The 23994-nt window shown below is 33.1% G+C and overlaps 2 protein-coding genes across 2 annotated transcripts; both read right to left on the bottom strand.

Moving 5' to 3' along the window:
- Positions 1–4848: 4848 nt before the first annotated feature.
- LOC131408069 (olfactory receptor 52N4-like) lies at positions 4849–5814 on the bottom strand. The gene has a single exon (XM_058544635.1). It carries the CDS (start codon positions 5812–5814, stop codon positions 4849–4851), a length of 966 nt encoding a protein of 321 aa, XP_058400618.1.
- A 9545-nt stretch (positions 5815–15359) lies between these two features.
- Positions 15360–16325, bottom strand: LOC131408068 (olfactory receptor 52N4-like). The gene has a single exon (XM_058544634.1). The coding sequence runs from the start codon at positions 16323–16325 to the stop codon at positions 15360–15362; it is 966 nt and encodes a 321-aa protein (XP_058400617.1).
- Positions 16326–23994: the final 7669 nt, after the last annotated feature.

Here is a 23994-nt window from a genome sequence, read left to right as displayed (position 1 = left end):
AGAGCTGCTGAAGTAACAGAGGCCAGAGATTCATAAGAAAATTTATGCTAAAATAATGCTGAAAATTTTTTAAGGAGAATTAGGACATAGTAGCAATGTGGAGACCCAATTAAATGTGGAAAGAATAAATATGAGTAAATCAGATAGACAACAGTATCCAAAAGAGAGATGAATATATCTTGAACTAGGACAGGGGCAATGAAGATGAAGAGAAGTGGATAGATTTACAAGGTATGTTGGAGGAAAAATTGACAATTTTTATGAGCAAAGAAAAATTCTAAGTCCCTGGTATATGCAGTGTCATGGCATGTGATGTTATGCATATTCTTATGGAAGATTGCAGAAATACCAGGTCACAGAGGAAGAGAATGAGTTCAGATTAGGTCATGACAAACATGAGTTGCCTTTAAAGCAGCCCTGTAAAGATTGCTTAGCCAGTGCATGAAAAAGTAGTCCCAGAGAGCAGAGTAGCAATTTGAAAGAAAAAAAAAATTGGAATGATCAGTATATTATTTTGCAATCAATGGAATATAGAATATATCCTCCTAGATTATCTGATTTGTTGGCATACAATTGTTCATAGTAGTCTTTTATGATCCTATGTATTTCTGTGGTATCAGTTGCAATGTCTCTTCTTTCATTACTGATTTTATTTGAGTCTTCTCTCTTTTTTTTGTTAGTTTAGCTAAAATGTCATCAATTTTGTTCATCTTTTCAAGAAATCAGGTCTTAGTTTTGTTGATCTTTTCTATTGTTTTCCCAGTCTTCATTTTATATATTTCAATTCTGCTTTTTGCTTCTTTCTGTTAACTTTGAGCTTGGTTTGTTCTTTTTCTGGTTTCTTGAGATATACAGTTAGGTTGTTTATTTGAGTTCTTTCTTTTTTCTTAATATATGCATTTATTGTTGTAAACTTTCCTTTTAGAATTGTTTTTGCAGCATCCCCTATGTTTTGATGTGTTTTGTTTCCATTTTTCATTTGTTTCAAGCCTTTCCAATATTAGTGTCTTTTATTTCCTTTTATTATTTTATTCTACTGTTTGGACTTGTAGTACAACATTAGATAGAAATGGGAATAGTTGACATCTTTGTCTTGTTATCATCCTAGGGAGGAAAGATTTTAATATTTCTCCATTAATTAAGAAGTTAGCTGTAGGTTTATTGTACATAATTTTTATCAAGTTAAGGAAATTCTCTTCTAAATTTAGTTTACTGTCTCTCTCTCTCTCTTTTTTTTTTTTTTGGCTGAGGAAGATTTACCCTGAGCTAATATCTGTTGCCAATCTTCCTCTACTTTGTATATGGGTCGCTGCCACAACATAGCCACTGACGGGTGGTGTAGGTCTGTACCCAGGAACCGAACCCAGGCTGCCAAAGCGGAGGGCACTGAACTTAACCACTAGGTCATGGGTCCAACCCCAGTTTATTTTATCTTTTTATCATGAATGATGTTTAATTAAAGCAAAATTTTTGATTAATCTAATGAACTAATCTTGTGAGATTTTTTTCCTCTTTAAATCGATTTTATGATTTGTTTTTTGAAGAAGTCTTTATTTTTACTTTTATTTTTTTGCAGGGAAGGATTTGCCTTGAACTAACATTTGTTGCCATTCTTCCTCTTTTTTTCCTGCTCCTCAAAGCCCAATACATAGTTATATATTCTAGTTGTAAGTCATTCCAGTTCTTCTATGTGAGCCACCACCACAGCATGACTGCTGACAGACAAATGGTGTGGTTCTACGCCTGGGAACTACATCTAGGCTGCTGAGTCAGAGCATGCAAAACTTTAAACACTAGGCCATCAAGGCTGGCTCTATTTTGTGATATTTTGAATTGATAATCTTTTGTGTTTTCAACCAATGTTTAATTCCAGAAATAAATCCCACTTAGTCACAATGTGTTGTCATACAACTCCCAGCACACACACACACACACACATACACACATGCTCGTGGAGATTTTTAGGTAACTGATTCAATTTCTTTGTGTATGACTACTATGACCTTACATTTCTTCTTAGATCACTTGTAGTGTTTTAAATACATATCTATTTCACCTACATTTTCAAATGTATTAGGATAAAGTTGTTCTTAACATCCTCTTATCATTTATTTTAATAAATGTTTTATGTTCACTTAAGAAATAAAAATTATACTTTAAAGCTGTTGAATTTTTTTAGGCCAATTAGGTTAAATTGCTTATCTTGGTCAGATCTCTATAGCCATTTTGATTTTTCTAACTCTTTGTTCTTCAGTTACTGAGAGAATGTTTTAAAATATCCAAATATGGGGGCCTGCCCAGGGGCATAGCGGTTATGTTCACGCGTTCTGCTTTGCCGGCCCAGCGTCTGCCGGTTCAGATCCTGGGTGTGGACTGACTTACTGCTCATCAAGCCATGCTGAGGCGGTGTCCCATATCGAGGAGCTACAACTCTACGACTGTGATATACAACTGAGCACTGGGGCTTTGGGGAGAAAAAAGAAAAAGAGGAAGATTGGCAACAGATGTTAGTGCAGGGCCAATCTTCAAAAAAAAAAAAATCCAAATATAATTTCACTGTGGATTTGTCGATATCTCCTTCCAGTCCTATCAATTTCTTCTGTGTGTATGTATATGTGTATTTGTCTATAATGATATTAAGCACATACCAACTTAGGTACTTTTTATTCTCCTGTTGAATTGCTACTGTAATCATTACAAAATGTTGCATTTTATCACTCCTAATGTTTATTGTGTTTAAATTATTTTGTCTTTTATAGCCACACAAGATTTTTCTTATTTTTTGTATATAATATGTGTCTTTTTAAAATCATATAGTTTTTTATTGAGGATATTTTCTTATCTTCCATTTCATTTTCTTTCAATTGTATTGCTCCGTCAATTTATATTAATGTAATTATCAACAGAATATTTTTTTTTTAATTTACCACATTACTATTGTTTTAATACTCACATTTTTAAAAATTTGTTCCTCTTGCCATTTTTGGACCAATAAAATAGGTATTATTATTGTATTTTTCTTCAATGGTAATTTTGTTATGCATTTCTTTATTTTGTTGCTGAGTTTAATCTAGTTATTACAATATACATTCTTTACTTATCAATGTTTGTTTAAATAGTATTTTTATCACTTTAACAATGTAAAAATCTTACATGATTTAAACTCAACTTCTTTCCTACCCTTTGTGTTATTAATGCTATATATTTTACTGCTACATATGTTTAGACTTTACATGATATGTTTCCCCATTAAAAGAGTAAATATTCTTTCATAATTACCTCCATTTTTTTTCTAGTCCTTTCATTAATTTCCACCATTCTGTGCTTCCATCAGTAATTATTATGCTCACTTTTGCCATTTTTATTCAAAACAGTGTTGGAAGTTCTTGCCACAGCAACAAAGCAAGAAAAAGAAAGAAAAGGCATTCTAATTGGAAACGAAGTAGTAAAACTGTCACTATTTGAAGATGACATAATACAATACATAGGAAACCATAAAGATTCCACCAAAAAACTGTTAGAACTGATAAATGAATTTAGTCTAGTTGCAGGATACAAAGTCAATATACAGAAATCTGTTGATTTTCCATACACTAATAATGAACTACCAGAAAGAGAAATTAAGAAAAAAATTCCATTTACAATTGCATCAAAAAGAATAAATTTAACAAAGGAGGTGAAAGAACTGTATACCAAGGACTATAAGACATTGATAAAAGAAATTGAAGAAGACACAGAAGAAATGGAAAGATACTCCGTACTCATGGATTTGAATGATTCATATTGTAAAATGTCCATAATACCTAAATCAATCTACAGACTCAATGCAATCCTTATCAAAATTCCACTGGCATTTTTCACAGAAATAAAACAAACAATTCTAAAATTTGTATGGATTCTCAGAAGACCCTAAACAGCCAAAGAAATTTTAAGAAAGAAGAACAAAACTGAAGGCATCACACTCCATGATTTCAAACTATATTACAAAGCTATAGTAATCAAAACAGCATGATATTGGGATAAAAACAGGCACATAGACCAGGGGAACAGAAAATAGAGCCAAGAAATAAATCCATATGTATATGGTCCATTAATTTACAACAAAGAAGACAAAAATATACAATAGGTAATGGAGAGTCTCTCCAATAAATGATGTTGGGAAAATTGAAAAGCCACATGCAAAAAAAAATGAAACTATCTTACACTATATACAAAAATTAAATCAAAATGGATAAACACTTGAATGTAATACTGGAAACTATAAAACTCGAAGGAATAAAAATAATAATGGAAATTAATGAGCATAAGTTAACAGCATCAGAGAAAAAAGTAACTAGGTCACGATGTTTCTCTTACATCTCGTTATACTAATGATCTCATGGTACACTTTCTAGTTTTGTCTTTAAGAAGTTATTGAGAAAACAGAAGACGTTGTCAACAATGAGAATATACAGTGAGTTTTTTCCAGACTCAAATCACAGTGATCAAACTGGAAATTCCATTCATAATTAAAAAACAGAGCAATTTGGGTGTTCTGGCCCCAGATCATTAGTTTCACTCAAATCAATTTTCTGGATAATTGCTCTAGCTTCCCATTAGTATTTTTCTTTCTTGGAACCTCATATTATTGAGACCTGAGCTATACACAGAACCTGGAGGTGAAAAACTCATATGGAGGGTCATGTGGCATGAAAATTATTTTGGTATTCTGCAAAAAATATGATGGGTATGTACTAGTCATCACCCTTACCTGCAAGCTCAGATACCTATTTTTGGAAAGTCTCCTGCCTAAACAGACAGAAAGAAGCATTCTCTTCCTTCCCATCCCACCCAGGGCAAATGTCCCTTTCATATGGTATGGGATTTGATGTCCTTAGAACCTGAAAGGATCCTTATGACACAGTCTCGTATCTGCTTAGTTTTCACCCCATAGACAACAGGATTCATGGTGGGAGGTAGGACCAGATAAAGATTGGCCACAATGATGTGGCAAGATGGAGGAATTGTGTGGCCCCCAAAGCAGTGGGAGAAGAAGGAGAAGAAAGCTGGACTGTAGGAGAAAACAATGGCACAGATGTGAGCAGTGCAGGTGCTGAAGGCCTTCGGCCAAGCATCTGCTGAGGAGAGGCTGACCACTGCCCGGAGGATCACGGTGTAAGAGACTGTGATGCACAGGTTGTCAAAGCCCCCAATCAGAAAGGCAACCATCAGACCATAGATAATATTGACCTTGATATTTCCACACGATAATTTGGCTACAGACATATGGTGACAGTAGGTATGAGGAATTATATCGCCTCTGCAATAGGGAAGGCGCTTGATGAGGAAAGTGAATGGAATGATGAGTAACGCCCCTCTGAGCAAAGTGGAGAGTTCGGCCTTTGCAATAACAGTATTAGTGAGGATAGTTGAGTAGCGCAGAGGGTAGCAGATGGCCACATAGCGGTCCAGGGCCATAAGCATGAGCACCCCAGACTCCATCCCTGTTAAGGTGTAGATGAAGAATATCTGAACCAAGCATTCATCAAAGCTGATTTCCCTGAAATGAAACCAGAAGATGCATAGGGCTTTAGGGACTGTACTAGAGCATATAAAAAGGCCAGTTAGGAAAAGCATAGCTAAAAAGTAGTACATGGGCCTGTGCAGGGAGTCCTCATAGCAGATGAGGTAGAGGAGCCCACGATTCCTTGCCATAGCCACAGCATACATGGAGCAGAATGGGAAGGAAATCCACATGTGCATGTCCTCCAGTCCTGGGATCCCATTAAGAATGAACGAGGCTGGAGTCACATCTGTTTGGTTTAGCATTAGCATGATCGAGTTAATATGATCGTTAATCATCTTATAGCATTTGTGGATTCTCCTATATAAAGATAAGAAAAGAAAAAATTTTGGTCATGGTCACTGTCTTCATTTCTTTTGCCTTTTTTCCTATTTCATTGGCCCAACATTTCAATAGCCAAGCAACCAATTTTTCAGAGTTCCAGGGAATATGAGCATAAACATTGTTTAAACTAAATAGAATCTTTTGTATGTATTATTTTTTATTCACTCATTTATCACTGTAGTCAGTAAATATTTTTTAGTGCCTAATACCTGCCTAGTTCTTTAATAGACAAATGGCATTCATTTATGGAAGATGAAGATTTGTTTATTATTTTTCTGAATCTATTTTTATTAAGGCATATAATTTAAATATTAATAACTGTACAGATATTCCAGGCAGAAAAATCAACATGAAATATCATGAAACTTTAAATAAAACATATTTTTGAGAAAAAAAATGTAGTGATGTCTCTTGCTTGTGGACATTACAGGACTAGAGATGGGGCTAGATTTTGGTCAGGGGACAGATCAAACACACCTTGTCAATCTCTAAATAGATTCTCCCATAGAAATGGTCCACCTGAGGGACATGTTTTGCTACCTATTTCTCAGATATCATATGGAAATGTGCAGGAGTCAGAATGCTCTAAGAATTCTTAAAATATATTTTGATTACTATGATTTGGAAAACACAAGAGGAATCTTTAAGAAAACATTGGAACATAAATGCATAAATCACTGTAAAAAAAAATAAACTAAACAAAATATTCCCATCCTAAAACAGAGAAAGCAAATAAAGTATGTGCTTGAAGAAATATTCTCCTAAAGAAATCAATGTTATTAATTAAAGATTAATTAATATTAATCAAAATAATGGGTTATGCATAGAATCTTTTTAGGTAACAGATTAGTTTATAGAATATATATGAAAAAGAACTGTTTTTTATCCATGGACTTGAGAATTTGTGAAGTACTCAGAAATATTATTTAATTTTCCTTACAACATATGGTCAGTTAGTATACCCATTTTATAGTCAGGAAAGTGAAGTCTGATATGTTAATGATCTATGTAAAGCCAAGCAACTATAAAGGGGGGAAATATGGTCTGGAATTCTGGCTATTTTTAAATCCTGTTGTTAATGGTTTTGAATATGTTTGCTTCTTGGACTAGTCCAGACAGCCCTCATAATTAATAAAGCAGAAGTAAAAACAATAACAAAACATACTAATGAATTTGAGATAAATTTGACACAAATTTTTTCTTCAGATGGTCTGCAAAAATCAAATAACTCTATATCTAAGACACTTCCTTGATATAGTGTTTTATTAATATTTTATCTTAAAACTGACAGCTGAGTTTCATTACGTGTTCATACCAAACGTGTGCTGTTTGCTATTTATTTATTTTTAAGGATTTCATATATTAAAGATAGAATATTTAAAAATTATTGTGGATTAAAATTATAGTATGTACAGAGGGGCAGTGTTGATGTAGACTTTGTGAATATATTCACCTTAACTCAGACAATGGCATTCTATACTACTTATAACAAAATAAACTAAGTTAAATTAACTAAGATGGAACTAAAAATTTTTAATTCTTAATAAAATATAATAAACAATAATTTTAATAATTATACTAAATATTAAATTAAAAGTTAAAAATATCTGAGTTTGAAATGAAGGATAAATTTAATCCAGATCTCTAAAATTGCCATCTGATGTGATATTATTCTCAAGAGATACTGTATAAGACAAAAGCTCTAGTGTCTATGGTTTGGCCTTTCTACACCCAGACCAGAACAGAAAAACGGTCTTGGGCATGCTATGGTACTGATAGTGAGATTGCTTCATCAATTCAGAGTGATAAAATAACTTCAATCTTACTGAAAAGAGCAATTAGAAAGATTTTTTAACTGTGCAAAGGAGGAACAAAGATGTATATCGATGTCTAGGTCATTAAGTCACTATACATCTCTCCCAAAGAAACCAAAAGCATGGTATGTTTGTCATTAATGTCATTGGTTTGTCCCGAAAGCCTGGCACTTCATAGGCCCTCAGTATGTACCTGTTATATGAATGGATACTGGAGGAGGATTAAACAGTTTATATGTCCATGATTTTTGTGTTATTCAGGACGAGGTTAGAGTTATTGACAGATAAGCATGTTAAAAATGTAAAGGAAAGATGGTGGGAGGTTGTGGCGGGAGAATCATGTCAAAATAGTAAAGGGTGTGAAGAGAATAATGGATATTTTATCAAAGTCAAAACAAAGTCAAAAATAAAATCACGAGTAAAAGAAAATACGAAAAAGATGATTTCCATGTGTATCTGTAAACAAATAATTAATATGGTGTACATTTGATTAAAAAACTAATTTTAAGATTAAATTTAAAAACACTATGCACTATTTATGAGGCACATAAAATACAGAGTTTGAAAGCAAATGCATAGAATGAATCAGGTGTTCTTACATAAGCAAAACAATTTAGTAGTATCAATATCAGATATTTAAAAAGCAGTAATTCAGTTAAAAATGCTATTTATACAATGATTAAAAGAACCATTACCAGGATAACATATTTGTGACTCCCTTAAACCTAAACACACAACCTTAAGCAGAAAGAATTTCAAGTAGAAAATTACAAATTCAATATTACGGTAAGAAATTTTAACACATATTTCTTGAAATGAATATGTAAACAAAAATTGATAATGATATAGATTTGACAGCACTATTAAGAATTTTGTACCGAAAAATTTATATATAAACCTATATGCAAAAAAATATGGGATGGTAGACCACCTTAAGTATACAAGTGTGTATGTCAGCCATGTTCTAGGTCATAAGTGAGAAGTAACAAAGAATTGACATCATACAGATGATAAAGCAAAATACAAAAACAACATTATTAACCACAAAAGAGACAAAAAATGCATACATTTAGAAAGATTTGGTAATAGTATTAAATGAAAATGGATCAAATATAAAAATAATAATGCAAATCACAAAGAGTAAAGAATAGAAAAACAATGAGAAACTTAAAACTTTAGGGATATGGTTAAAATGGTGGTGAACATGATGTAGTCCATGCAGAAATAGAAGTACAATGATGTACGCCTGAAATTTTTACAATATTATAAACCAATGTTACTGCAATAAAAAATTAAAAAAAAAAGTGGTATTTAATAAATCTGTAAATTTAAGTGAATGTATTACAAACACTGTCAGACAACTTTTCCTTCATGCAAACTAGATTCAGAACTATACCTATTTGAAAATAAATACATATATTTCTACAGTGCTTCCTATATGCCATAACTTATTCTAAGCTAGATATATATTTTAACAAATCAACCTTCCTAATAATCCTCATTGAGTTAGGTACCATTATTTTGCCATCTTACAGTTGAGGAAACTGATGTACGTAGATGTTAAGAAACTTACCTGACATCACACAGTTAGTATGTGGTAGAGCTGAACTGGAATTCATGTACTTACTATTTCCATTGATCCCACCTACACCAACAAAACCCCAAGACTAGATTAAAATCTCTAATAGTGAATTTCACCCGATTTTGAGGCCTACTCCAAATTCCATTTCTATAACAAAGCTTTTCTTTATTCAAGAGTATATTTCCCACACTGCTAAAAAAAACAGTACTATTGAAGTTTTAAACGTTTTCCCATTTCTCATCACCAGATTCTCTTCACAGATTTCTGAGTACAAGGATTATTAAAATCTGTGTCTTGAGTGTCTACACAAATATCTAATAATTGTATATTTTGATTATGTATACTTTCAATAAAGTCAAAATATGTTCTTGCACAAAATTAAGTTTTCTATTTTTGTGATTAGTTTTACTCACAGGTAAAAGCTAAGTATAAAAGAACCATTGATTTACTCACAAAAATATACACAGTTAATGTGTATTTAGGAACTTTAACCATGTTTAGACATTTTCATTTGCTATAAATTTTAAACAATGAACAAAATATCTTGAGTTTGAGGATATTATTATCCATTAAAGGTGAAATTCACATTATTATGTAATATAACATTATATCATATTTATAATATGCATTTCTGTATCAAAAAGGGCATATAGAAGCAAGTAATTAGTTACATGTGATGAGTAAGAAAAAAGGTTCTCAGAAGATGTAAAATTTAAAACAGACCTTGGAGGGTGAGCAGGAGCCCTACAAAGAGATAAGGTAGAAAGAGAAGTGCATTTCAAGCACAGGGAATTGAAGGTGCAGGAAGTAGGGCAAGCTACAGAGGGGTAAGATAAAATTTTGATTAAGAAGCAAGGGAAGGGCCGGCCCCGTGGCTTAGCTGTTAAGTGTGCACGCTTCGCTGCTGGAGGCCAGGGTTTGGATCCCAGGCACGCGCCGACGCACCCCTTCTCCGGCCATGTTGAGGCTGCGTCACACATACAACAACTAGAAGGATGTGCAGCTATGACATACAACTATCTACTGGGGCTTTGGGGGCAAAATAAATAAATAAAATTATTAAAAAAAAAAAAGAAGCAAGGGAAGTTTCAGATTAAATTCCTGGGCAAGATGTTAGTTTTATTCTGTTGAGATGATACCAGTTAAAGATTAAAGACAAAAAAAAAAAAAAAAAAACTAATAAAGATATAAGATCATAAGAAGAATGTTCCATTTTAGAGAGTGTTCTACAAATACACCAAAGGATGAGAAGAGAAGGAGGAAGAAGGAAGATAATAGTTTTTATAAGTTTTACCAACTTCTTACAACCGAAATCCCAAGCATAGATACATTTCTCCCCTTTTCCATCAGACTACCTATTAAAGTGGAAGAGAGAGCTTCTCTGTCCGCGAATATCCCAGGTCATACCACTGATCTCAGTTACTTATTTTCTGACTTTATGATCTTCATTTCAATTTCTATTCCTTCCTCTCTCAAACAGTTAAACGTGTTTAATTCTCAATAATTTTAAGAAGAACTAGTCTATACTCTACTTTGCTCCATAGATGAGATGTTTTAAGTGTTGTTTTCTTTCCTTCCTACTGATTGTTAATTCCACCATGATATAGCTTCTTGTTATTAAACTCCCTTACTAAGGAACTCCTTGTACCTGAACTCAGTCTATAGATTCCTAACCCCCTCTTACTAATTCCCTCTGCCAGTTTTGACATTATTTAATAGGTACTTGTGATAGATTAATGGCATCAATAACTCCAGTGAATGGTCTTTCTATACCCACATCCTTTGACCCATAAATCTGTGAACCCCTGTCTATTATCATTGGCTTGTCCATGTGACTTGCTTTGGTCAATGGGGCAGTAGAAAACTTGACACAGCATAGACTTGCAAAAATATGTGTACTTTCCACCTCCTCTCTTGGAACACAGCCAGTGACACCCTGAGAACCACGTGTAGCAGAAGTGAGGACTCCCAAAGGAGGATGTCCTGGTTCAATCAGCCCAAAGAGAACCAGCCAGCTGACTACCAGATACAGGAGCAAGCCCAGAGGAGATCAGCAAGATAATTCTCACCTAAATTAATAGACCTTCCCTGGTGATTCCTAAGCTCATAAACAAAAATAATTATTTATTGTATGCTACTAAAGTTTTCTGGTTGCTTGTCAAACAATATTATTGTAGCAAACTATGATTCAGTCCTTCATCAGAAAACACTGCCTTCTTTGTATTCAGAGACGTTATACATACATAATTCCTTTCACATCTCAGTTCATTTCTTTCAAGTTCCCTGGGTGGCCTTTTATTCTAATGTCCGTTCTTTAAATATGATTGTTATTCAAAATTTTGACTGAAGGCTCCTTTCCTAACGTCCCATTTCTACATACTTACTGTTCTACATTTTATGAAATTAACAATTTCACCAATGCATTCATTTATTCAACAAATATGCTTTGAAGGTTGTGTGTGTGTGTGTGTATGTATACACACACACATGAACCTTACTTGTGGTCACTATGCTGAACAAGAAGGAAAATCTTTCTGCCCTTAGGAAGCTTATATTTTAGTTGGAGAGAAAAATCAATAAAGTGTGTATGAATAAGAATATTTAAGGAAATATGAACCTTGATGATATAGTAACGGGAGGAACTCTTTTACTGACATTGGAACTTAGACCAGACAGACGTGAATAAAAAAGCTATTAACAGCATGATTAACAAGTATGAATAAAGAAGATACACAAAACTTCACAAAAAGCAAAGAGAAAACACATATCTATTAACAAGACCATGAGATGTGTGCATATAAATCAATATAAATTGAGTTCCAAAGAATGTCTCAATCTCCCCAAAATTCACATCAATAAAATACTTTATCTGACTATAACAGAATATAACTAGAAGTTAATAACAAAACAGCAGGCCAGAGTCTAAAATGTATGCTACTAAATAACTCATACATAGAAGGAAAATGCATAAAAATACATTATAATCAAAGAACTTCATGATAAAATGTGGATGAAATATCTAAAACATATATAATTTTTTCTACTATTAGCTTGATAACATCTGTCAAAAGAAAAAGACAAATTACTGATAATTAAGCAAATATTTGATAGAGAAGTCCAGATAAAGAGCAAGTGAGTTAACTCAGGCAAGACAGAAAATAATTAAGACCAGGACAGAAATTAATACAATAAAAAACAGCAAAAAAATCTATGAAAAATAGAAAGATTAATGAAATAAAAAACTGACTCTGAAAATATTATTAGCATAGATACATTTTTTTATAAATTTTATATTAAGGGAAAATTAGAAATAAGATGCAGATGAACCAAATTTGGACTGCCCAAAACACAAGAAATAAATAGCATTGGCTGAATTCAAAATACCTTTTAAATTATAAACACTAAATTCTAAAAAATTTGAAAACAAATATAACACAAAAGAACTAAAAAAATAAGCAGTACAAAATTATTCAATAAATTAATCATATTCAAAACTCTGCTATCCACTGCCTTCTCCCAACAAGAAAATATGCTATCAAAAACAGGGCCTGCCCCGTGGTTTAGCGGTTAAGTGTGGGTGCTCCGCTGCTGGCGGCCCGGGGTTCGGATCCCGGGCGTGCACCGACGCACCGTTTCTCCGGCCATGCTGAGGCCGCTTCCCACATACAGCAATTAGAAGGATGTGCAACTATGACATACAACTATCTACTGGGGCTTTGGGGGGAAAATAAATAAATAAATAAATAAATCTTTAAAAACAATAGGCCCATAGTGATTCTCTTTACAGGAGAAGGGCAATTTTGAAGTGATAGATGATTCTTGAATTATACAAATTATACCAGAAAATAGTAAAATAGGAAAAGATGAACAATTCATTTTGCATAGCAATTACAGTGTTAATTTCAAAGATTTGTACATACAGTGCAGTTTAAAAGAAACAAAATTATAGACAGCGTCCTCATGAATTTATAACAAAATTTATAAATAAAAGATTAGTTAACCAACAACTGTATATTAAAACTACATAATGATCAAGGAATGTTTATCCCAATGATACATATATGATCTGATCCAGCAAAGTTATATACTTCTTTACAGTGTTAAAAAGAAACGAAAATTATATAATTATCTTCATATTTACAGAAATTATAGAAATGATTTTATATGGTTCTATACCAATTTACAATAAAAACAATAAAAAGAAGAAAAGATGGAAAGTTTTTGACTTGAAAGATATATACAAAACAACCCACCTTATATTTTACTCAAGAGAGTGTTTTCACTCCTTCCCGTTAACATTAAGAGCAAGGCAAAGATATCCAATGTCATCCCGTAATACTGGTGATTGTGAAGAGTGTTCAGCAAAAGTGGACAAAAACCTCAAGTTTTCAGTGCTTCTGAAGTCAAAAAATGCATTTCAAGACAGGAGGAATAAATGAATTACATTCAGTGATTCTGAGAGGTAATGTTAGATGAGAATAGAGAATGATCTATTCAATTTAACATGAAAGGCAATGGTGAAATTGCCAAAAGTAATTCCAGGTGATGAGTAGGAAAGACAAACTACAGGGAGAGTGGTTTTGTTTTGAGAAAGGGGAGAAATGAATATTGACAGTTTGTTATAGAAGGCTTGCTGTGAAAGTGAAAAGAGAAAAGATGATGCATGGAGAATAATTATGTTTGAGTGGTAGGGAGGTTGTTTTGTAGGATTTTAAAATGGGATTAGTAGAGGGAAACGACATAATTAAAATCTAATGAGTATACATAAGGGGAAGAAATGTGTATTCTCATTAGTTGACTAGGGAGGGATTAGAGTAAATAATTGAGTTTAAATTCTGTTTAATTGGCATTATTTCTACAATCTTAATGTAAAATTACTGTTTTGTTTGGTCTATCCCCTAATTATGTTTTTTAAATTTATTTTATTTATTTATTTATTTATTTATTTATTTATTTTGTGAGGAAGATCAGCCCTGAGCTAACATCCATGCCAATCTTCCTCTTTTTGCTGAGGAAGACTGGCCCTGGGCTAACATCTGTGCCTATCTTCCTCCACTTTATATGGGATGCTGCTCCAGCATGGCCTGACAAGCGGTGCCTCGGTGGGCGCCTGGGATCCAACCCCGGCCGTCAGTCGCGGAGCGTGCGCACTTAATGACTATGCCACAGGGCCGGCCCCTATCCTCTAATTATTACTTTGTAAAAAAAAAAAAGAGAATTTAGATTATATTCTTGAGTTTCATTCTTATATGGAGAAAAGACAGGATGTATATTTTTGGTTTCTCCCTTATCCTGTGCTCATAAAATAATATTTACTATCATGTTTCTTAATTTGGTTAACAGATTTTTCTCTCTCTCTAGACTACGTATATTTGAAGGCCATTTTGAAAAGAACTGCATTTCCACTAGTCTATAGGGAAGCAATTTTGTTTGGGACAAGCCGAATAGATGTTGTCAGGTGATTAAGTTGTTTCCTAATTAGAAATCCAGAGGCCGAAACCTTGTTTAATTAATGACCTCATGGATATTTCATAGCTTCTCCATCAGAAAGACAACATTGAGAAAATAGAGGAATTTTGGTACAGATGAGAAAAATATAGCATTTATTTTGCAAAGGAAAGGAACAACATCTTTCAAACTGGAAATTCTGATCACTATTAGGAATAGGACAAACTGGCATCTGGTTGTAAATGATCTTCTTGCACCAGGCGTTACACAAAGCTCATTTCACTTCCCTCAATTGTCTCAGCATTCCATTGTGTTTCTGTTCATGGATGCTTTGGCTAATATGAGACCTGTCCTTCACAAGGTGAGGAAATGAAAAACTCATAGAGAGGGTTGTGGGCATGCCAGTGATGTTGAGATTCTGAGGACTCTTAAAAGGAAAGCACCACTCACCACCCTCCGTTGTCATAGCCAAAATGTTACTTTCAAGAAGGTATTACTAGACCCTGATGAAACAGCTGACAGCCAGTATAAGTTTTCCTATATTTCCTCCCATGGATTCCCTTTCCTCTGCTCTTTCCTTCCCTTTCTTCCCCTTCTCTTCTCTTCCCTTCCCTGGCAAATATCCCTTTCATATGCTGTGGGATTTGATGTTCTTAGAACCTGAAAGGATCCTTATGACACAATCTCGTATCTGCTTGGTTTTCACCCCGTAGACAATAGGGTTCATGGTGGGAGGCAAGAGCAGATAAATATTGGCCACAATGATGTGGCAAGATGGAGGAATCATGTGACCCCCAAAGCGGTGGGAAAAGATACAAAAGAAAGCTGGACTGTAAGAGAAAATAATGGCACAGATGTGGGCAGTGCAGGTGCTGAAGGCCTTCTGCTGAGCATCTGCTGAGGAGAGGCTGACCACTGCCCGGAGGATCATGGTGTAGGAGATTGTGATGCACAGAATGTCAAAGCCTCCAATCAGAAGGGCAATCACCAGACCATAGGTAACATTAACGTTGATATTTCCACAGGATAACTTAGCTACAGACATGTGGTCACAGTAGGTATGGTGTATTATATTGCCTCTGCAATAGGGCAGTTGCCTGATGAGGAAAATCAAGGGAATGATGAGAAATACCACTCTCAGAAAAGTGGCAAGCCCAAGCTTTGCAATAACAAGATTGGTGAGGATAGTTGAGTAATGCAGAGGGTAGCAGATGGCCACATAACGATCCAGGGCCATAAGCATGAGCACCCCAGATTCCATCCCTGTTGAGATATAGATGAAGAACATCTGGACCAGGCATTCATCAAAGCTGATTTCCTTAAGATGGAACCAGAAGATGCAGAGGGCTTTGGGTATTGTAGTAGTGCACATGACAAGGTCAGTAAGGGAAAGCATAGCCAAGAAGTAGTACATAGACCTATGCAGTGAGTCCTCATAGCTGATGAGGTAGAGAAGTCCGCAATTGCCTACCATAGCCACAGCATACATGGTGCAAAATGGGAAAGAAATCCATAGATGCATGTCCTCCAGTCCTGGAACTCCATTAAGAATGAATGAGGCTGGGGTCAGGTCTGTTTTGTTTAGCATTAGCATGATCTGACTGTTACAATTATTAAGCAGCTTATAGGGGTTTTTTTGTGTTTCTTAGTTTGTTTTTGTTTTCTGATCATCCAGGATTAGGAAAAAAAAAAAGAGAAGAAGAAAAATCTTAGCCATGCGCTCTCTCTCACTCTTCCTTCTTCTCTCTGTCATATGTGCATTTTAATATCAAACAACTAAATATTTTAAGTATGAGGAAATATTTACTTAAACACGGTTCAAACCAAGTATGTGTTGTTTGTTAATTCATTAATTTACCAATTCATTCAACTAATACACATTTAGGACCCACTATGTCCCAGGTTCTGTCACATACACTGTGTCTACATAAGTTTGAATCAAGAAGGTCACAGATGCAGTCCTCATCAATTTATAATTAAGAGTAATTATGTTATTATCTTTCTAAGGATAATTTTGTTAGAATATCTTATTTAAAATGTTAATTACTATACATATCTCTCCTTGATTGTTTTCTTAAGGAAAAGTTCATTGATTGCTTTTCCAGTAACCTAACAGATATGATGAGGCTGTTTTTATTATTGATGTTATTCTTAATAGGTCATATTTGTGCTGTGCTGTCCTAAGAATATTTCATATATTAACTCATTTAACTCTCACTTCAAGCCCTGGACGTATTTTTATTAACCCATACTTCATAATTTAGTAAATGGAGGCACTATGTAGATGAGGCCTCTTCATGTCTGAGTTGCTGTGTATTCAATACCAAAGATGAGCTCTTCTCTGACCCTTCCTTTTAAATTATTTCTTCTAAATCTTGACATAGAAATGTGTCTTAGAAATAAATATTACCATAGGATAATAATGAAATAAAAATATCTAACTCCGTCATTCTGACTGTTGAAGTCCACTACAGGTAGTCATTTTTACATATTTTAGTTCTCTAGATCATTGATCTTTGTATTTCTAAATAATCTGTATATTTTGCTTTTTCTTTCAGTTTCTCTTGAAATAATTTTTGTTAAAGTTATTATTTAGTGTTTAATTGTTATTATAAGGATTATCCTCTGCAAAGTCATGTGAAAATATTTAAAAACATTTTAAAATTTTTGTGCTCTGAACTTGAATTGTGGTGATAGAAGTGCATGTGTGCTTCTGCATATCTTACTGTGAAGGCAGTTAATAGGCTTTTTCATACTCGAAATCTATGACATTTGCTTGCTAAGATTTTCCTTGCTTTTGATAACTTCTTCCCAAATCTATTCTTGTTATTTTTCCACCACTCCCTTTAGTCAGATATTGGTTCCTCTGAATCTATTCTCTTTTTCTCCAACTTAATTTTTCTTTTAAGTTGCATCGCTCTATTTATTTGATCCACATTCTAGAAAAGTTCCTCAGTGATAACTCTCAAATATTTTGGAATTTCTTTATTGTTGTGTAATATTACAAATATCCAAATTGTTATTTTCCTCTGATTATTGTGAATGTACAAAAATCATATATATATATATATTATAACACATTTTTCTTGTGGAAGATTCACGCTGAGCTAACATTTGTGCCAACCTTCCTCAATTTTGTATGTGGGTCGCCACCACAGCATGGCCGCCAATGAGTGCTGTAGGTCCACACCTGGGAACTGAACTCAGGCAGCTGAAACAGAGTGCACTGAACTTAACCACTAGGTCACAGGGCTGGCCCCCTAAGATGTTTTTGAACACATATATTTATTCTGCTACTTATATATTATTTCCATAACTTCCAGGTTTTAATAGTTTATTTTTATATCTTGCTTTTTTATCTTTTATTTAGGAAGTGTTCTTCAATTGTCCAGTATTCTTTGACTATTAATTCAGACTTGGTCAAAAGCCTTTAGAAAGATGATTCAAAACTCTAGGTGATGGTTGAGTCTCATCAATTGGTAGAGTTTACTTTGTGTGCTCTTGTAGGGACCTCATGCTTCATTGTAGCCATCCTTAATATCAGTGTTTATAGGTCTTTTCTTGGAGACTTTCAATTTTTCAGAAAATAATCCAAAAATCTCCATTCCAGAAGAAAATATGGCAAGCTGCCAGTGTTATTGATATTGAGTAGTAGAAGGACACCGGGGATCTCACACTTAAATGTAAATATGGGATTCAACTCTCTCATATTTTACGATGTCTCATCCTTGGCCTTCATTGCATCTGGTATACATGCATTTGTAGTACTTGTTAAAGTTTCTACCCAGAATAAATTTCCAGTCAATAGAAGAGAGTAGTTAACATTGTTTAGAATGGTGGACTAATCAGAGATGTCAAGTTATTCCTTATTTAGTTTTTCTACCTACATCCCTGTATCATATTCATGTATTTACATCAAAGGATGACAGATTAGATACTGCAAAAAGAAACTTCTTTCAGAAATAGCAAAGCAACGTGGGATGAACACGTTAATAGGGCTGCTTTGCAAAGACCTCTTCTCATGGCATCACAAAATCTTAGTGTGTACAGGAGTAGATAGAAACAGTAACTAAGCAAAACTTTGAAGAACATCAGGAAAATTTTCAAAGAGGAAAAGACAAATACTCTTAGACCTGAAACATGATTAGGATTCTGCTAGATCAGTGTTATATTCTGTTTCTATTTACTATAATATACTCACATCACACTGATATTTTTAGCTTTTGATTTTTCAATTCTCTATTCTATTTGAGTCCACTCTCCTCCCACCAAATCTATCTTCAATCATCACCTTCTTCAGGAAGACCCAACTCTCTCTTGGGTAGGATAAAGAGCCACCCTCCAAATCCTCTTAATATGATGTAAAAAGAGAGATGACAGACTTACAGATAAGAAATAAATTGTTGATGGAATCAATCACTTTTATTATTTCAACATCATGGATTATAAAAATTTATGTTCTTGAATAACCCCCAGTTTAACAGAAGTGTTAATATTTGCTCAGATTATATTTATGTTTATGTGTGAAGTGTCTAGAAAGACACCAGACACATTTTTGATGCTGATAAATGCTTTGGAATGAATGAAGAAATTAACAAATTAATGAATCACATTTTGTATTTCACTTTAAGAATTATTGCACTATGTGTTATTTCTTGGAAACTATAAAAGGAACCACCTGAAGAAACAAAACTCTAATATCAACTTCATAAACCACCAGAAAATGTAAATTTCTAAAATTCTCCATCATAAAATGGAGAAAAATATACAATAAAAAAGATGTACAAAGTAAATGGTACTCAAAAGTTGCATATTCATATTTGGATCTAGATGACTTTTGAGAAACATTAGATGAAAGACTTGACACAGTGCTATTTAAGCAGGTTGTACCACCTTTTGCTTTTATTACTACTTTGTCTGAAATTAATATTTTATCCCAAATGTTGGGGTATGTTTTTAGTATATTTTCTTTTTGCCCCCTAAATTTTTGTGCATATTTTGATTATTTTCTTGCATAATTTTTACTGAAAAGATATAAGTGCTTGTATACATCTCACTATGAATTGTGATTTGTAGTATTGTTTAAATAAATGTGCTTTATTGCCCAAATAAAAATATTTGTTTTTCCTACCACCTTATATTTTTAGACTACAGTGTAGTAATTCTTGAAGTCAAGTGTGAAATTTGATTTATTCATTTTTTAATCTCTTCATTCATTCAAAACATTATCAACATCTAATATGTGATAAATTTAAAAACTTTTCTATTATATGGTGAGGATTTGAAAGGCTTGACACAGTGTTATTTAAGCAGTTTGCATCAAATTGTTTCAACTCCTGGCTTGACAAGATTTCTCTACAACTGAAATAATAGAAAACATTGACATTATTTTCCACTATTTGTTACTACACAGTAGAAGTTTTTTAATTGGGGAAGTCAATTAAATCATGTCACTGGTGTCAACTTAAGCTCTAATCTAAAAGAAGCTTTTTAATTTGCATTTTGGACAAGAGAAAAATATGTGTTTATGATAAAAGGATACCTTTCCTTGATTATCAAAATTTCCTTGATGTTTTTTTTCTTTCAGATGCATAAATTTCTACTTTGAATATGACATTATGATTTGAAGATTACTTTTACAGATATTATAAAAAGTAACAAAAACTGTAATAATTCATATATATGTATATATATGTATGTATACTGACATGCATACACACACTATATACATAACATCTATATAAAATATATTTTTATGTTTATAAACATACATATATATATATTTTTATATTCTGCAATGTCATTCTGCAATGACAATGGATTCATATTATGCTGTGGTGGGCAGGTATATTTAAGCAGAAACATTAACACATGAATATCGCCCTTTATAAAGTACAATTTTTATATTGTCTGTTGTCCATTCTCATTTACAAAACTCAGAGAGAATAAGTTTGTTTCCTCACTAGATGGTCTTCAATTTTACAACCCATATTCTATTCTTAATGTGAAATTTTGTTCTTTCAAAGAGTTCAGTTATAAATAAGTCTCTCTAGATATGAAGTGAATAAATTAGATACTAATATTAAGAACAAGTGGAAGGCAGTTAAGAAGCAAAAGCATTCTGACCATGATCGAGAACTATTCTCTAGCTCTCTCCCCATTTCTTCTTGTCATGAAGGTGAGTCATACCTGACTTCCACTACAATAGAACCAGTGATTCCAGTTGGTTAGAAAAATAGCATAGTCATAATCATCATGGAAAGTTACACTGAATTACAATCTGAGAACTGGAGAAATAAACATTGAGGAGAACCCAATCTTCCTCAATACATCTGCCTTCATATGGGTGGACGAAATCGAACCTGTATTTCTGAGAATATAATAATTAATTTTTATACATCCAAAGACTATTTCCTTTTTATTGAACTGACTATAAGACAAAAAATCCTGTCTCTAATCCCACTTTTGTTTGTCTTTTAATACCTTGGTTTCTGGATAGCAAAATAATAAGCTGAATGCAATCTGCTCCAGGTGTTCAGGATCCTGGTCAAAAAACATCATGATTCTGCAATATATGTATATGCACAGCCCTCTAACTGTGCATCCCTTGGTATCTATACTGTTGAACTGAGCGTTTAAAGGAAAGTGTGTGTTACATATCTCAAGGGGATATTTCAGAATATTAGAGACACGGGTGCTGGTGTGGGAATCAATATAACTTCTATGGGAGGAGGAAAATTAATAGAAACAATCCATTCTTACTTGCTACATATATCATGATATATAAATAAGTGAATAACATCATGTGTGTGTACCTATATGTGTGTTTGCATGTGAGCATGTATATATGGAGGAATGAAAATGAATAAAAACTTTTTAAAGAACATTAGTGACTTTAATATTTATTGCAAATTTTTTTCTTTCTACATAAGGCTCTGTGGGGAACAAGTTGAAGCACTTAAGTGCAGAATGTTTCACTTATTCACACATCTATCCATTTATTCTTTTATTCATTTATTTTTGTGTCTCTAATTAAATGAGATCATTGAATATTTAGTACCCCTCAAGTCAGGCTAGGAACTATGAAAAAAGGATCAGATAACATGGGCCCTGGATTTCAAGAAGTTTACTTTCAACTGAAGTCGATGATGAGTATTATGGCATTCTAGAAATTCATTAAAAGTTCAGGCTTGTTATGCATACATACTAAGTTTGGAAAAATTAGATGCCTAACCTTGATATAATAATGATAATGTTGATAGCAGCAATAATAAAACAAAATAATTGACTCTAATTTTGTATTCCTTTAACTAAATCCTAAAAAATATGCCTTATATCTTGAAAAAAAAAAGCAAGTCTGGAAGGAGATAAACAGCATTCTTAAATTGTATGATATAGCGGTAACATGATATATTTCTTTTATACATACACATATATAGCTAACGTGTGTTTATACACACGTTAGCTATACAGACATGAGCTGCATAATGACATTTCGGTCAATGACAAGCTGTATATATGATGGTGGTCCCACAAGATTAATACCATATAGCCCAGGTGTATAGCAGGCTTCAACATCCATGTTTGTGTAAGTATACTTTATGATGTTCGCACAATGTCGAGATCACCTAATGATGCATTTCTCAGAATGTATCCCCGTCATTAAGTGATGCATGACTGTACATATTTTTGAAAAAAGCCTTCTGATATCATATTAAAGCATAAATTTGGCTATTTTCAATTGACATTATATAATTAGCACATTCTAACAAAAGTTATTTAATATTATTATGATTGAATAAAAGTTCTTCACATGTGTTTATACATTTAGACTTTTAATTTAGTATCTTTTAATTTATGGGAAATAATGCAAGAATTATACACGTAGAGAACACTCAGCACAATTTTTTAACTTCATTGCTTTTTTTAAAGTTGAGGTTAAATTCACACAGCATAAAATTAACCATTTTAAAATGTACAGTTGAATAGCTTTTAGTACATTCAAAATACAGTGCAAACATTACCACTATATAACTCCAGAACGCTTCTACAACCTCAAAAAGATACTTCAATAACCATTAAACAGTCACTTGTTATTTCCCCGTATCTCAGCCTCTGGCAACAACTAATTTGCTTCATATTTCTATGGGCTTACTTATTCAGACATTTCCTGTAAATGGAATCATACATTATATATCCTTTTGGTGCCTGGCTTTTTCCCCTTAGCATAATGCTTTCAAGTTCATATATATTGCAGCATATACTAGTACTTTACTCCTTTTCATGGCTGAATAATAATCTATATTATGGATATACTTTATTTTGTTTATCCATTCAGTGGCTAATGGACATACACGTTGTTTCTACTTTTTGGCTAATGTTGCTACTGTGTTCATTTGTGCACAAGTTCTGTTTTAGCAACTGTTTTTAATTATTTTGGGTATATATTTAGAAGTTGAATTGTTGGGCCATATGGTAATTTTATGTATTACTTTTGAGGAACTATCATACTGTTCTCCACAATAGTTAGACTATTTTACATTCCCATTAGCAATATATGTGTGTTCCAATGTATCTACATCTTCACTAACACTTGTTATTTTCTATTTTTCAAAAATTATTATATCTATTCTAGTGGGTGTATGGTATCGTATTATGGGTTTGATTTATATTTGCCTAATGACTAATGATGTTGAGAATCTTTTCATGTGCCTGTTGGTTATTTGTATACCTTCTTTGGAGAAATGTCTATTCAAGTTCTTTGCTCATTAAAATATATAAGACATATTAGAAAACAATAGCAGAATGGCAAAAGTCAGTCCCTCCACAGAGTAATTACATCAAACATAAATGAAATAATGTATCCAATTAAAAGGCAGAGACTGGAAGAATGTCTGCATAGCCAGGGCAATTAGACAACAACAACAAAAAATAAAGAAATAAAGCATGTTCAAATTGAAGAAGAAGTACCACTATGCTTATAAATATCATCCTATATATATATAAATGCTTAAAGAATCCGCAAAAATACTATTAGAGCTAATACACAAATTTAGCAAAATTTCTTGATGTGAGATCAACAGATAAAAATCAATTGTATTTCTATACATCAGCAATTAACAATCAAAAAAAGAATATCAGAAAGCAATTTCTCTTATATTAGCATCAAAATAATAAAATATTTACTGATAAATTTTACTAAAGAAGTGCTAGATTTGTGCACTGATAACTACAAAAACATTGTGAGAGAATTAAAGAAGACC

Source organism: Diceros bicornis, chromosome 7 (genome assembly GCF_020826845.1).
Source record: "Diceros bicornis minor isolate mBicDic1 chromosome 7, mDicBic1.mat.cur, whole genome shotgun sequence".
NCBI classification, from domain to species: Eukaryota; Metazoa; Chordata; class Mammalia; order Perissodactyla; family Rhinocerotidae; genus Diceros; species Diceros bicornis.
Note: the sequence above shows the minus strand (reverse complement) of the source record. Positions and strands in the feature narration are given on the sequence as shown.